The 17,784-nt window shown below is 31.5% G+C and overlaps 1 protein-coding gene across 5 annotated transcripts in view; it reads right to left on the bottom strand.

Moving 5' to 3' along the window:
• Positions 1-682: 682 nt before the first annotated feature.
• LOC129985182 (innexin shaking-B-like) overlaps positions 683-17,784 on the bottom strand; it is a 41,942-nt gene continuing 24,840 nt past the window's right edge. For 4 of the 5 annotated variants that reach the window (XM_056095109.1, XM_056095110.1, XM_056095108.1 and 1 more), the window contains one exon: positions 683-1,707. In XM_056095109.1, coding sequence (XP_055951084.1) covers positions 874-1,707 — 834 coding nt within the window. In that variant the 3' untranslated portion in view covers positions 683-873. Of the gene's footprint in view, positions 1,708-3,792; positions 3,812-17,784 lie in introns of those variants that run through there. The other variant, XM_056095112.1, reaches the window with a different exon arrangement.

The following is a 17,784-nucleotide window of genomic DNA, read 5'->3' on the forward strand; positions in this document are numbered from 1 at the left end:
AAACTCGTTAAACCCATCCATTTTGTAGAAAAATTGGACGCAATTCAATGGTAAATTATATCGAAATAGAGCAAAAAAAAAAAAAGTCAAAAATACAAATGAAGCCATCGTTGCTTTTGTAAAACATTGCAAAAAAACGTTCTAGTATTTATTTCTATCCTTCTAAATTTAATTACTGCATTATAAAAGCTTGTAGCAGTTATATTACTCTATCTTCTCTTTTGGATAATAGATGGCGATGCCTGATTAGGTATGCATCCAATAGTGCATTGCGATTGTAAATAATGAAATGTAATGCTGTTTGTTTTGTGAGCTGTGTTATTATACATTATATCCAATATTGTTAAATAAAATTTGGTATATAGATTTTTTTTTATGTATAGAGGTTTGATAAATAGATTTTTTTATGTATAAAAGTTTGATATATAAAGAATTTCGATGCATAGAAATTCGATATATAGAGATTGTTAATGCACAGAAATTGCATATGTGGAAGTCTCATTATAATATAACTCTGGTCATTTTTATATAAACGGCTGAAACTTTCTCTGCATATTTGTTTTGAATCATTAATATAACTTAATTATTTTCGAAATCATTCATCGTTTTGAATCTACCTTAATGTAAAGGTCACACTCTACAAAGTATGACTGTTAAATGAAATAACAAAACAAACACAAAATTAAATAGTAGAAATGGGTCAACCATTTAATAAATAGAAAAAAAAAAGAAAGATAATTGCTAATTATGATGTGTCAGTGAACAAATCTTGAATACAATTTCACACACTAGAACAATATTATACAATATGCTACGTCCTTTTATTTTTTTTACTGTTTGAAAGTCAAATGTCTCTAATCTCAAACTCCATGGTCATAAACCTTCTTTGGGTTCAGTGGTCACTTTCTTTGCAATCTCTGCCACTAGCTCCTTGAAAATGATGGCATCTACATTCTGCCCTAGCATGTAAATGAGAAACCAGTCTCCGAAAGAGCCTTTCCGAACCAATGTGTGCAAGTTCTCCATGTGTGCGAATCTGAACCTCATGCTCAGAACGTATACTCGGACGGGGGGACAAGCAAACAAGACAGCGTGAAAAATAAGGACGAATCCGGTTAGAATGGACAATATGACAAACCAGAACCACAAGAAGATATATATCTTCTCATTGATGATGTTGAGGGGCATGACACATAAGGCATCGTGAGTTTCCAAGTTGGCTGACGGTCCATACTTCTGGAATCGACACTTGGTAACTCGCGGGAAAATCCTGATCATAGGATCCAACCTGTCCTCAGGATCAGTGTTGATGAAGTCAATGACTTCGAGTCCGTAATTCATGAATTCGCCATCGAAGAACTTGTTCATGAGAAACATCTGTCCGATGACATTGAAGAAGGCAAGAATCTCACAGATGAGGTACCTCCCAGCGTACCAATCGTGCGTCTTCCAGCTGGCTATGATGTAGTCGACAAGAAGCTTTTTCTTTTGTTTCTTCTCCGCTTCTCCGAGCATGCCGACATCCAAGTCCATCATGAGGGCCTGTATCTTGCCCCCCTCCCACATGCGCCACAGCCATCGAGGAATGTAGAAGAGGGTCGCCTGCAGGAAGAGCATGAAACACACCCACTGGTAGTATTTGTGGTAGCGGAACTGGGATTCGTCTTGTGTAGCATCGATGCCTGGATGGGGGATATCTTTGCCCACCTGAAGAGGAAGGAAGGAAAGAGGATTAATAAAAAAAAAGGAAAACTATATCAATTTATAATGCAAATATTGTCCATTTATTTGAAAATGCATTGTGATAGTGCAGATCATTTCACAAAATAACAGAACCAATATTATAATAATAATTTTATAAATTCTTCTAAGTTTAATTTAAATTAATTCATTAATAATCCTACATAATTTTGAAGTTTAAGAATAATAGCATTTGACCTGTAACTCATTATTTCTTACTATAAGAACAAAAGTCTACAATTATATTACTATATTCTTATTATAATTATACATTCGGACGGTAACTCTCTATTTATTTGAAAAATATATTGTTGCAAGAGCTAACAATTTAATAACGTTTAACGAGAGCTATTGATTTTAATGGATGATGAAGACTAAAGTATGTAATGTGTCAAGTCTTTTATCTATTAAAACTTTTAAAAATTCCTGCATAAGATAGAGATTAGCGCAGGCTCCTTGAGGGTTTTATCATACAATAATTATCACATGTTATGGAGTTTGATAGATCAAGTGCTAGCCTTTTGCTTGTGAAATTTCCCTTTCCCTTATTTCTTATTAATTCTTTTTCTTCACTGATTGTCAATTATTCTAGTTTGACATAAAATAAGCATATACTGTGAATTTTTTTTCACAAATTTGGTTTAAATTGTAATTTCATACGTGGTTAAATCAGGTTTGGATTTTATAACATAAGATGAATTAAAATCAATTGACAGCACGAAGAATTCAGTATGCATTTAAATGCATATTTTTAGTACGCATTTTCCGAAATTATGATGTCACAAAACATAGATAAAAGGAAAAAAAATGTTAATTTCCATTCAAAGAAAAATGAGCTCAGTCACGTTTCCCTGTAATAATAACTCAAACAGCAAATTTATACGATCTTCCTGCCAACATTGCAGGGCTTTTGATGATGAATATTATTATTGCTACAAGTGCACCAATTTACATACAAAAACTACGCAAAGTGAAATTTGAACAACAGTTCATATTCGTGCTATAGATGACAGAGAGAATGTTTGAACAAAGAAAATAAATTTCCTTACGATAATTGGTTGGTTTGTCTTTTAAACACGGTTTCTGCTATCATAGTTTCAAATTGAGTACATTTTTTTTTTTTTTTTTTGCTTCTGGTATTAATATCAGCAAGTCCTTTTTGTACTAAATTAAACTCTACAACTTTGTAATTAACAGTTCCCTCCTATCTTGTACCACTTTTGGATAGGAACGCTAACTCCATAGTTTCCCGCTAGGTGGTGCTGTAAGCGATATCAGATCGTAGATCATAACATCACTATACCCAGATATTAATTTCATGACTATTCATGTTATTGTTCAGAAGCTTAAGTGGGCACCTGAGTGTATATATATATATATATATATATATATATATATATATATATATATGTGTGTGTGTGTGTGTGTGTGTGTGTGTGTGTGTGTGTGTGTGTGTGTGCGTGTGTGTGTGTGTGCGTGTGTGTGTGTGTGTGTGTGTTTGTGTGTGTGTGCGTGTGTGTGTGTGTGTGTGTGTGTGTACGTCTTATAACAGTGAGTTTTGTTATAAAAACTTTGCTTTCTGGTATTGATGACAGGAATTCATAGAACTCCGGCCTATCCGGCTTTTTTGTTATCCGGCCAGTCCTTCTTCCACATTAGGTTGGATACACGGAAGTGTACTTTATATATGTACATATATGTGTGTGTGTTTGTGTCAGTGTACCACAGAATAAATTCATATCACTACTGAAAGCAATAAAGCAATAATCATTTATGATATTTTATTAAAGAATATTTTTAAGAGAACCGCAAAAAGCTCTTAACAAGGTTTCAAGACAACTGTTATCTCACATTTAACAAGCATAAAAAAATAAAATGCCGCTTAACAGTGTGATGCCTTAACTAACGGACAACCATGAAGCAACATCCTTTTTTTTAACATTTACTATCAGAATAAGATGCGTTTAACGTCTTTATATGATTTATAAAACCTTTGAAACAGTAAACCAGCAGGATCATTTTATATAATTGCAGAAACATAGCAACTCTTACCTTTTTAACTCCAGTCCATTTGCAATTTGAAAAGTAAGCATGACTTTGCTTCCTTAAATATAACAAGATATTTGCAAAAGCAGCAAAAATTAATAAAAGACAAAGGCGATAAAATCTGAGAAAAGCTTATTCATATTTCTCTCATCAAAAACCCTCATTTAAAAATCATTTGGCACTGGTTCCAAGTATTGTTGGTATGAAATAAAAGCTTCTTCAAAAGACAACGGAAGACTAATTGCTGAATATGGTTCCACCTTCGAGCCTTTTCCGCCGTACTTTATTCCGTTGCTAGCTTCTCGGAGAGTCAACGAACTGTTTCTTGGCACATAGACACACTGACATCAGTCACAACTGTTACTCAAACATTTTTTTTACTTGTCAAACATTTCTTGGCAACTTATCTCCAAAGGGCAAGTATCACGATCAACTCTAGGAAGAGAATCATAACAACGCTGGTGATGGCTGGGAGATTGCAACCCAGATAGGAATTTTATCGCCAAGTTTATTTAATGGAATTATAATGTTATTAAATCAGTTATGTAAAGGATTTGAAACAAATGGGTCCGAATGCCGAGTCAATGTTCTTTAAGAACTTATCTGTCACAGTTTTTTATTATTACATACAAATTTGCTCGCTTTTTATTCCATGGTTACAAAATGCACTTCATAATAACGGATTTAAATAATCATCGCTCTTAAAAAGTTTTTTTTAATTTATAGAGTAATTAGTTTTGAACCTGTTAATTGAAAACCAAATGAATAACTGCAATTGATTAGATTTCTTCAAATGCATACAAATTTCGATAATGTTGGGATATCGACTAACAGAATTTTGGCTTTGGATACTGTTAAAGGAGCTCTAAAAATGATGAATGTTATTAGTATCAGAAGCTTAAGTACTGGAAAATGACAACAAAAGAACTATTGAGAGTAACGACCCCTTTAGAAGTGTTTTTGAACTACTTAATGAATTACCAAACAACTTTTACCTATACTACATTACAAGCACATGTCATTTACCGCAAAAAACAGTTTTAAATTAATTTGCATCATTTACCACCCTCATTCCTCAATATATTGCTCATATTCTAATTTAACAGATTTGGAAGATAAAAATATCTTCTTTTGCCCATAAAGAGATCAAAGGTTGAAGAGATTTAATATGCCCCGTTAAAAGTGACCAAAAGTTCCAAATTTTACTTGTTCCTCCTAGGATAAAGATTCGCTTTTCTTTTCTTTGCTTTGTGTGTGTGTGTGAAAGAGGGAGAGAGAAAGAGAAAGAGAGAGAGAGAGATTATACGGAATTTTACTTACACATATATAGCTGATATAAAAAATATAATTAGATAAAGAAAGCGTAGCTTTTCCTATCGATCAAATCGTTTTTGTTCCATTTAGATAGTATGTAAAGTAAAAGACTAACAGAATTTTGATATTTGATAACAGTTTACTTTCCTGGGAAGTATTTCCTTTAAGTTACATATGAAGATAAACATCCAGTAAGCAGCTCTATCACCCAGAAACATTCTTGCTGTGGCATATTTTTTCCACCAGTTTTTCAACAACAATGTTAAGAGTACGATTGGGAAGAAAATCTATAATCTGCTCCACTGGATTGTTGAAAAATTTTATCTGTATCTAATAATCTTACTGGAATCGAGCTAAAATTTTTAATAAAGGATGTTTTAAGGAAACATACACTTCCGCAAATATCGAATATGAAAATTTCGAGTAATAGAGATTGATAATTTCTACCTTCTTTCTGAAGTGATCGTTGAAGTTGCAAACTCTACATCAGGGCCAGTTTCTCCATTTTTAATATCTAGATACTAATAAAAAGTTAGCTGCTATAATAACAAATGCAATACTTTGATTTATTTTAGTACAGCAGTGCATATGCTGCACTATATTAGAATAGAAGTTTATATTGTGTTATAAACCTATTTAAATTTTGGCAGACTATTTGAGTTGGAAAATTGCGCTACTATTCTTCTATTCGACGTCAAATCTTGAAAAAGAAAAACGATGATTATATGCGAATAATTTTTATAGTTGCCAATTAACAATCTTAAGATATTAGTTTCCGTGATCATTCATGAGCGTTTTACAAATGTATTTTAAAATTAGCAAAAATTAAGGTGCTGCTCGGGATTCAAATTTTTTTACTTACCTCTCCCTTTGTAATCGTTTTTACAACTAACTTTTCCCAACAAACATAAACATCCATTGCATATTATAAACAAAGTAATAGTTTTATTTTATACAAGCTCTGATTTTTCAATTCTTTATCAAAAATGAGTAGTAGAGGTTTAAATGTGAAATTGTATCACGCTGTACCTGTATGTGCAATCGCTCTCTACAATCATGATGTATTAGTCATTTGATCAGGACAGAGATACAATAGCTCTTATTAAGAGGAATGTAGGGATGATTTTCCAATATAATTTTCTGAGATTGTGTGAGCGATGGTCATTTCTGTATGCCATCCGCATTTGACACTATAACATGAGATTTCCATTGCAATCTTTATAAAATGAATGACGAAGTCATTTTTCTCTTTTCATATCTCTGCATATTAGAAGTTTATTCATGGAAGGAAGATTAATAAAAATATTTCTGGATTTTAAACTTAAATCTGACATCATTTGACGTACTTTATTTCGAAATGCCTGAATTGTAAGGGGTTTAATCTTAAGATTACTTATCCACCATAAGTTTGGCGCAGCATAGCCAAATATGTCTCTTGCGGTAGTAAAACTCAATCAACCAATCAATCAACTTAAGATTACTTTTCGTCTACTATTATGAAATTATCATTTTTAAATTACTTTTCGGTCTTAAAATTATTATATAAGACTATATTTCTTTAATTATTTAAGCACTTTATCGATCCTATCTGTTTAAGTCCTGAAACGCTTGCACTATTACACCTTGACAACCACGATATTTACGTAATTATCTCTGTTATTGAGTTCACAAAGAAAAGATGGTATGATTATCTTGATTTTCATCCTTGCAATAATCACTAAATGCATTATTTTACAGGGATGCATTTGACATAGTTAAATTTTATTACAATCAAGCAAGGAACAAACAACTGTATATGAACACCTAATATTAATCTGGTACCGTACATGATATAACTAAATTGGCTTTCTAAATCTGCGGCTCCAAAAAATATCTTAGAAGGATTCAATGTCATAGGTTTGTTCCCTTTAATAAGAATGTTTTTTCTGATTATGAGTTTCTATTTTCATCTAAAACTGACAGATCAATGATTCATCCAGATCTCATGCAGGATTCAACAAACGTAGGTTCGTAAATACTAATTTTGACCCAAACGATTATCAGCCTAACTATTCCAGTGATCTCCTCGTTCATGTCTCCTGAAAATGTTCGATTTTTCGTGGAGACTCAGCGAAAAATGGGATAAAGAGAAGAAAGAACGGAAATAAAATCAAAGATTATCACAAAGAATCCATAAAAGGTAACTTTACAAGCATTGAAATCATTAAGCATATGACGGCTTCAAAAATGTCGATAGAATTATTATGAATATTAAATGAATCCTAATAATTCTAAAGACCACACATTAGTAATGCTTATGTAAATGCAAAATGCTATTGAGTAAATTTAAAATTCTAAATCAGAACAAGGATTAAAACACCTAAAAAACTTTTATGAACAATAACAATTTCATAAAAAAATATTAAAATATCAAAAGAATTCCGATGTGCAATAATAAAATTTAAGCAATAACTTCCAAATTAAAAGGGATGAAATGCATCTATTCAGACTCAATTGCATCCGGATTTGAAACTGATTTTATAACTCCTGAGGCGTATGAATTTTAAACATAAGAAAGATCAATAAGTGACAGGCTAATAAAAAATTAAATATTAAAATATTAAGGAGGTTAGAAAACAAGGTAAAATTATTTTTTCACAAGTCAAGATAAAAAAAAAAATTTCTCCTCTCCTTTTTCTAACTCGTTTGAATATGAAAAAAACTTTTGGCTAAATTAATAGAAAGTTTATAAATTAAAAATGTAATGGGAATAAATAAATGACGAGAATTTTAGTCATCAAAAATAATTTTTTTCTGTTTCGACCGTTTTTATTTTTTAAAAATATTTTTGGAGTTTCTCACCAGCTATTAGACATCTCTGACACTGACGTCTGCGTTTTAAATGGCGCCAAATGTTTTTTGAAGAAAACACCAAGACTAGACTGAGGGTGTTTTAAATAGGCATCAGTCAAGGGTCTGTATTTGTGTTGGAGTGATGCTTCAATGAGTGTGTTCACACGTGTCACGCTGTTAGATTTGCATCGTAATAGAGGTGACACATTAATGGAGGAAATAGCGGGAACAGCCCACAGCGTTTCCTTCTGATAAAAATGCAGCACTCCATCAAGGTTGGCTGAGATGTGCATGTTTGAAGCAATTAATATGAAAAGTAATTTTGTTTATTTTAGTAACTATGTAAAGATATGCGTGTTTTCTTTATTTTTCTTTCCCATATATGAAGTATACAAAGAAAAAGTATTGCAACCATCAAAAAATTCAGACTCTAGATTTTAATGAGCCTGCAGACTTTCAGACTTTCCTGAACCCAAAAGATACATTTTTGGGATTATATATGTCTGTCCGTCTTCCTGTGAATAAGGTAAAAAAAGACGCTTTGGTATCCAGAGGTTTGGAATTGGGTATAGGGTCTTCACACCAAATTTGTAGATTTCAGGTAAATTTTAAACAAAATCCGCTTTGAAGACGTCTGCCTGTCAAGCTGCCGGAAATCAAGTTAAAATGACTACTTCAAAAAAGAAAAGAGCACGATGGATTAAATCCAGTACACAAATTTACCATCTAAAATGAAGATACATATCAAATTTTGAACCAAATTTTGACAATCTCTATTTTCGCTTACATATGACTCAAAAGCGCAACAATTTTTGATATTTGATTTTGTGATTACGATTTTTGTTTTGTATCAAATTTTGGTTTCAACTGATAGGAGGAAAGGTGTTCTAAATACATATATTCTTTTTTCTGGTACTTGAATGCTAATCCAGCAATCCAGCGCTGTATTGTCAAAGATAAAAAAAAAAAGCTGATAAGTTTTTCATGCCAATGGCATGTGGTTAATAATGCACAAGTACCAGAGTTTTTGCTCTTTTTATACTGGGAAGTACAAATTCTCATATACGGGACTCTAATAATAAAAATGTAACCATTCACGGTATTCATGGCCTTTCCAAAGCTCAAATTTTATAAATTGGAAAGGAGATGAACAGCACTTTTACCGGAGAGAAAGCGAGACAGTTTCGGAGGAACCGATCCCGTTAGTTTTAATTTGTATATCTTGGGAAAAACGATTGAAAAAGCAATATTCCTGAACAATTAACCTTAATTATCAGTAATAATTTTCTTAGATACCAATAAAAATATTTTATTATTAAAATAAATTATAAGGAAGTAATAAATTTTACAACAGTATGAAATGAAAGGAAGTAATTTTTTTAATTAATTTCATCATGTTCTTTGAGAAGATTGAAAAAGCATGAATTTAATTGAATCAGACTCTTATAAATTTAATACGCATGTAAATGAAAGAGTGTTAATACCACGAAATAAAAGAGAAAATGCAAATACTACTTTGACGGAAATATCCAAGGGAAGCATTTCTTTTTAAATCGGAATAATATTGATGATTTTTTTCTTTTAATATTGGTAAAAGCATGCTTTTAAATGTTTTGATGGATGAGATTGAATTTCGTCATAACATTAAAAATGTTACTACAGATAATGTTTCAAAATGAATCTTTAAAAGTTTTTAAAAATAGGGAAAAAATATACGGAAATTAAATGAGGTTATTATTATTATGAGGTAAATTATTATTAAAAAGGTAGTTTTTTTTTAATTTTAAAATAATGTAAAAAAAAGCATTTTTGTGAAATAATAGTTTAAAAAGAATTCCCACAGGCAAGTCATAACGAGTACTGTTTGGCGACGATGAAGCTTATTTTTTCGCTCGATTAAACCTTCCTTCTGACACCTTTTTAATTCCCGTCTTGATTTCTTTTCTTTCTTTCTTCCTCTGATTAAATAGAGGTTTCGGTCACACTTGCGAGTCCTTCTTCTAGCACTCCTAAGAATATTTTGTAGTTCCATTCATTAGTTTAGCAAATCGTTGAATCAAAAGTGCAGTTGTAAAAACATTCAATGAAGCAGTCGGAAAAGTTCGTACGTGATTTGCTTACATTTGACTGTTGCCATTCGGCAATAAGTAATTAAAACCATTTCTCTGCCAAATGCGTTAGCATTTTATATATATAGGGATGATATGAAGACAAATGAATCAAATCTAGAAACAATGTCATATTAAGATGCTTCATGTTAGAGTTTTTATCATTTTAATAAGAAAAATCTTTGGGGCATTTTTTTCAAGTAAGAACGAAATAGATTAAAATGAGGAGGTTCTGACTAATCTGACAATATGTTTACTTTAATTTCGGGGGTAATTATAAGAATAAGCTCAGTTTCTCAGTTTTAGACTACGCAAAAAAAAATGACTAGAGATAATGATAATATTTCTGTAGCATTGAGCACAAATTAAGAAATGAGGAGTATAATTGGAAGCCTATTTTACGCTTAGCTAGTCCATTAAATCAATGCAAAATTATTTTTTGGAAAAAAAAAGAAGAAAAAAACATGATGTTGATATCAACTGATAATCCATGATATCGACTATGTTATGTCGAATAAAATGTTAAAATCATGTTAATGTAAAAATATAGTAAAACTATAAAACAACAAGCATAAAATGGCACTTTAAAATATTAACATAGTTAAATGAAAGAATAAAGTTAAATGGACTGAGTAATATAGATAATGAAATCGTTTGCGTTTCAAAAGCAGCAAACACTGCACATTGAAATTCATGCACTCTGATAGAACAGACATATAACAGTAATATCACGAGAGCATGTGTGGGTGTTCTCCAAACAGTAAGTAAAGCTGAATATAGCGATTGTGCCCACTACCTAACCAACTAAAACCCTTGTTTGATTTTGTATTCATTAGTGAAGGCCAATGCTGCACAAGAGGTTTGAAAGCGTAAAAATTATTATTATTATCAAGGCCTAACTGTATCTTCCAGTTAGAATTTAAAAAAAAAAGCGTTTTAACATGCCTTTTTAAATCACTCTCAGAGTAAGTAACAATTGTGGGAATAAGCATCAGTTTAGCGAACTTGGCGGCTTTTCCATTTCCTAAAATTCCAACATAAGATGGTATCAAGCATAGTAAAATAGTGAAATCAGCTTATTAAAAACATCTAAAGCCAAAACATGAACATCGAAATAAGAAAAAAAAGTCCTCCAAATATGATATATATGAATCAAAATAACATTTACGTGATAAAGCTCTTCTGGCAATTGTGATTCATCGCGAATTATTTAATATTTATTGGCTCAGACAAAAACTCAAGCATCGGGTATGGTTTCCTATATGGTATTGGCTCATGAATCATGATAAAAAATGTTGAAGTAGTAGCATTAAGATTCTTTGAACTGACCCCGAATAACTCTCACCTTTAAAGCACATAAAACAATGCACTGCACTGAAACACTCTGACGACGACAATACGTTTCTCAATGCCAATAGCTTTATTCTTTGGCGCCAAATATTTTTAAAGAAGTAATTCCAACATTTGTAAAATTTAACAAGAAGTCTCAGAGGGAATTGCGATTATTTCTAAAAGCAGTGTACTTTTATAGTTTTATAATGTGTCTAATGAAAGTTCTGTACCTTAAAATGTTTCCCCTTGATCACCAAATGTATTCATACTTCCTAAACTGCCTTGAAACATTCAATATGCTGTTAAACAGAAATGGACTGTTCCAGGTAAGAGTTTAAAGCGAGAGACAGCTTCTATCGGCAAGTTTTATTTCTTGAACACCTTCTTGAATCCACCAACCCTGCCGAGCTGTCCACTCTTTCTTTCTCGCTGTCATTACTCGCGGAACCTTCACATAAATCCCTAGTCTGCTCTTCCTCAAGAGTTCTGACATTCGACCGCTGCCCCCTTGCCAAATCTGTTATCTCGTAAATGCATCGCGATATCTCTTGTGCGGAGAGGGAAGACGTAAATCGTGCCTCCCTGCCGATGACAGAGGGAGAGGCATGAATCAAATTTAGACGCTTTACGACGACGATTATGGCGAGCACCTCCAGCAAACTTACTTTTTTTGTCCCACATCTTTGAAAGGATGTTTTATACTCGAAAAGTTAATTTTTGTTCTTATTAATATGAGACATTCTAGAACCAGTTGCGCTTTTTCTAAGGCGCTGGATAGAGGCAACTAAGACTAGGCGATGACGGAACTTCATCATCGCGATATACCGCCCAACACATATCGATATTTTTCGATATATCATGATATCATTAATTATTTATAGCAGCTACAAATTATAAATAGCTTTTCTTAACATATTGAATGATCAGGACGACTCCAAATAAAAGAAAGTTTACACTTTGTAAAAAAAATAGAAGGACAGTCGTTTTCTGTAAATATTCTTTTATATTTTTATCCTGGCTAATAGATTCTTTTGTAGGTTTTATTTAACAATTTTTTCTCTATTTTCACGTAAAAATAAAATAGCTACCACTATTTATAGCTAAAAAGACGAGAATATATGATTTACAGTGTGTAAAAAAAGTAGAAGGATACCTACTACATTTTTTTATTTGGTGAAATGTGCACCAGTAGAAGAGTAAGTATAAACTTTTTAAAATTGTTTTTTCTCAGGTAAACTATTTTGTTAAAACTTTCACTGATGCCTTAATTTCAGAATTCCTAGAGATATACCCTAAAATGATTTTCAAAAAGATCAATTTGTTTTATATAAAAATGAAGATAAAGGTATTAGGGAAATCGCTCGTATACTCCGCATCAGCTCCAATATAGTTTCTAACTTTATTAAAAACCCAAAAGAAACGGAATAAGAAAGAAGATTGGTGGGCCTAAAATGTTAACGCCTCGTGATGAAAGAAAACTTGCTCATGAGCTTAAAAAAGAGTAGTGGAAGTGTTGCAAAGGCTCGAAAGCAAGCAGGACTTATTCATGTGACCAAACAAACAGTATACAACTACATCCAAAGATCCAAAAGTTTCTTTTTCAAAAAACGGAGGCATCATCCAAAGTGAAAACAAACATATTAATAATCGTTTGTCTTGGGTTAAGGAATACATATCATGGAATACAGAATGAACTGCTGTGATATTTTCAGATGAAAAAAAAGCTTAACTTAAATGATCCAGACGATTATCAATACTACTGGCATGGTCTGAAGAATGCAGAACAATATATTTCAACTAAACAAATGGGAGGAGGAAGTTTGATGGCAGCAGTTGTTTATGGAGGAAGAACAAGTTTGGTATTTCAACAAGTTTCTCAATGGTAGGCAGAAGCATACAGACTACATTAATGTTCTGAATTCTAAGCTTCTTCCTTATGCCTTCGAATTAGGAGAAGAGGGGATGTTTCGACAAAATGGGGCCTCAATCCACACCACCAATGAAGTTAAAAATTGGTTCTCTGCAAATAATGTCCAGGTTTTTACCAGCTAAAAGCCTCGATCTGAATATAGTAGAAAATATCTGGCCAATGCTTGTTCGTAAAATATACTCAAAATATGCTCTCTAAGCATTAAATATATCATGGGATAATTTTTTTTGAAATAGAAATCCAGTCTTTGTATGATTCACTTTCAAACAGAATATTCGAAGTCATAAAACTTAATGGAAAGAGTATTTCTTACTAAAACCGTTTATAATTTGTTCTTTTTATTACTGTTCTTCTACTTTTTATAAACTGCTACTACACGTTTCTTCTACTACTGCACGGTTTCAAATGAAAGAAATCATTTTTGTTGTAATATCATGGTAATGATATTAATATTTTTTAGGAGAATGATCTAAAAAATAATTCTTATAAATATAATTGCAGTAAAAATTTAAAAAAAAATCCTTATTTAAAAAAAATCTAGTGTCCTTTTACTTTTTGTACACAGTGTATAAATAAACATATTTGTTTTCTTTTGAATAAAAATAATTAGAAAATAATTGCGTTAAAACCCCTTTAATAAAATGTGTCAATGCCAAAGCAATGTCTACATATTAAAATGTATAACATTGCGTTTAAAACAAGTATTTTTATTTATTAAAACATGAGAATGTTTATAGAAATATTAACAAAAATTCAGTATGAAGGATAATAAGAATGAAGAGCAACAAAAATAAACATTAAACAATAACATTAAACATTTAAAAACGAAATCGAAAACGTAAATTAATTGTAAATATCTATTTATAGTATCGCGATTTATCGTGAACTATTATGTATGATCACAATTTCGATAGATCGATAGTTTTTCAAAAACTGGCAATCGAAACGATTTTTTTTTTTTCAATAAATCGAAAATCGACACAGTTCTAGAGGCAACTACAGGAAATAGTGAACAAAATCCATGAAATATGTCAATACATAAAAATAAAATAAAAGTAGAAAATAATTGAATAATTAACTTTTCTTAGAAATGGGATAAATTACACAAGTTTAAAGAACATATTTGCTATTGCTCATTTTTTTATTTTATTTGCAAAATTCATCCATGATGGTAGTATTAATTGACCGAATTCTTTATTAAACAAATTTTATAACCAAATGGCTCACCAAAAATATTATTGAGTTTTAATTTTAATTAAATTTTTTACTTACAACCTGATGCACATGATTATCTCAACAAGGGAACGTTTGCCTAATGCAGTCGAATCCCAAAACCATTAAAAACCAAAGTTTCTGGATAATGTATTTCAAATTGTCCACTGTCTTATTTGGTAATGTCATTTCACTTTTTGATTTCTCATTCAAATTAAGCAAAAAATTAGCAAACTCCTTCTATCTTTTATTTTCAACAATAGAGGAAAATTACGCAATTAAATAGTTCATGAAACATTGAAAACAATTTAAGTATCTTTGCAAAAAAAATTCTAAAGAATTGTAAAATAGCATACGAAAAAAAAAAAAATATTTTTGAAAATCTATTAAAAAATAGTATGACAATTAAATTGGTATCATTAAAAACAATTTTTAAACGTAAAAATCGGTTTTGTGTAATGATTTTGGAAATTAGTGCTGAAAAACGCTGAAATATTGTCGTTTTTAATTAATATCCCTAAAGAGCCACTCCGAAGTTTACATTTCTGGGAAACAGTGTAGATATGTGTCAAATTTTCTATATTTAATTCAAACAGAACATCCTGTAGAGATTTACAAATATCTCTTTCATTGTTAATATAGATATAACAAAAATTGGGGAGCAGACGTCTGTTGAAGATAATTTTTTAAAAGTTAATTATTTTTTATGTGATATTTTATTCCATTTATCGATCGGTGAAATACGTTACAGTCCTGCACATTTAATTCAAATTTGGGACATTCTTACCGAATTTTAGATCAAATGATCGAAAATAGAAATTGTTCGTACTGAAGTGTTCAATCATTTCATCCATGGAACACAAATTAAGAATTTATAAATAACAGTTATTTTCCTAAATTTTTAAACATTCAATCTAATTTTTATGTTGTTCTAAGCTATTTAATTATAAATATAACCTGAGACATTTAAGTATACTTAGGACCAATACAGCCACTCTTTCAATCAACGGCAATGAATCAAAATTTGGTATTGTGGTGCATAATACAGAACGTTTGTTGGGACATCTTAGCAAATTTCTAGGCGCTAGTATAGAATAATTTATTTCCCTTTAAGAACCATAAGTGGGAATTCGAGAACCTATGGTCTAATTATAATACCTACCAAATAAAATAATTCAGAATTAAAAAGAAGAAAATCTCTTATTCTCTGAAAATGCCTTATGATTTCTCGAATCTTTGACTTTTTCAACATTAAATTTTGCTAAGAAAATTCCATCACTCTTCGTCATATATGTAATAAATTCAAAATGCCACATTATAAATAAAAGTATTTGTTCCTATTCTATTCTTAACATTTAATAAATACATTAATATTTTTAATATTTTAATTAACGTAATAAAATTTCATATATATTCGTAGAGTATCTGTTACCATGAAAGATAAAAATTAGAGAATTTGTTCTTTCTTGGTAATATGCTAATATACAAAATAGTTCATCGGATGATCGAATATTATTTACTTTTTTATACATTCGTACAGCTGGTGCATGTCAACAAGCAGAGATGTGTTCACGGGAGAGCTAAATAAGAAGCCGAGAAGTAATGCCTAGTCATTGGTGAATCTAATAGTTTAACGTGGAACATTAAATAAGATTGAATAATTTTAATAACATACTTTTTATGTAAATTTATTGTTGGTATTATTTGCTTTTCTCATTTAGACTGTGCTATTCGCTTTAGGTTAAACATCTATTTACCTGTGCTGCTATTTAAGCTTTCACCTATCTTAAAGACGAAACTTAAAACAATTAATTAATAAAATTGTCATGATATCAAAAGATGGTCTAAAGCCAGTAGTAAATTTTCCAGCATACTTTTGTTTGTCTCTTTATATTAAATTGAAAGAAGATTTTAGTTTGAACTGAATAAGATTCAACAATCCGCAAGGGCCATGAACTACGGAATTCCAAGAATATATCCAAAACTGCTCAACCCGAGTTGGCGGACTAATGGATTGGAAGAGACCAAAATCATATTTTTGAACTCGACCTTTGAAAAGGTCTTCAGGACAATAACACTTGCTTGAAAAAACATTTTTTTAACGGAAGTGGTTTCATCTTCCCAGCATTTCCTACCTTCAAATAATTAAAGAATGCCTGTTTTTCTCTACCTACGTGTTGTTCTTGGAAGCAGCTCCTTATGGAAAGAGCAACGAGCTCTTCCATGAATTATAACTTTGTGTAATTATGTAAATACTGCGTGGCCAAAATGATTGGAAAGGAATAACAGGCTCTTCTAATTGGTGCAAACCCTTGTAACAAATCATTGCACTATTTTTTTGATGATGGCAATCCTTGCAGAAACTAACGAGAGCTCTTTCCTGGTAAATAAAAAAAGAAGCATCAACATCTGACGCAATTATTCGAAGAACGGTCTTCGGAACAAAAACCAAACGAAAGCTGCCGAATTGAGACGATGTTTCTTTCCCGAGTCATTCATCACAGAACTCTTTCCCTTCCTCCCCAGTCCCGTGACGTGGAAGAATGGAACCCCCCGTAGTCGCCATTTTGGTTGGGCTCCAGCAGTTTTTGAGCAAGATGGCAGTTATTTTTACTACAGTTTGTGACGTCGGCTGGATCTTGGAAAACAGCATGGAGACCACGTGTTCCGGTTGTCTTCGAACAACAAACAGGGCGACGAACACTGAATAAATGTTTAAAGGAGTAGAACATAGCATCAGGAAACATCTTCCGGAAGAAAACATTGTGTGATTGCTACTGAAGTAGTTTGGGAAACCTCGGCTGCTTATCATGTAACTAAAACCTATTAGACTTGTGATAAAGTTCGCAACTTCCAAGTTCATTGATCCTAACTTTCAAATGAATGGATGGAAAATAAAATGTCTGCTTAGGTGTTTTGAAGAGCCGAACGAATAGCAGTGGTGGATTTACCAAACAATTTTACTTGTACTTTAACACTGACGTAAGCAGATTAAATATCACCCATGGCAGTGATATTTTTTTAGTATCTTGTTTAAAAACTGATTTTAGAAAGTGAAAAACTTATTAATATTCGTCTTTTTGAAATCACCAAAACTGGCATCGAGGTCATCTACAGTTTCATTAAAATTCTACAATCTGAAAATTTCCTTTAAAAATCTGAAAAATTAGCCACTTTTGGCAACTAGTTTGTTTGCCCAGATTATTGACTTTTTAGAACTGTTAAATGATTAATATAGGGTGCATTAAAAAAATTCACCTTGCTATTCGA

This window comes from Argiope bruennichi, chromosome 9, assembly GCF_947563725.1.
Source record: "Argiope bruennichi chromosome 9, qqArgBrue1.1, whole genome shotgun sequence".
Lineage (NCBI taxonomy): Eukaryota > Metazoa > Arthropoda > Arachnida > Araneae > Araneidae > Argiope > Argiope bruennichi.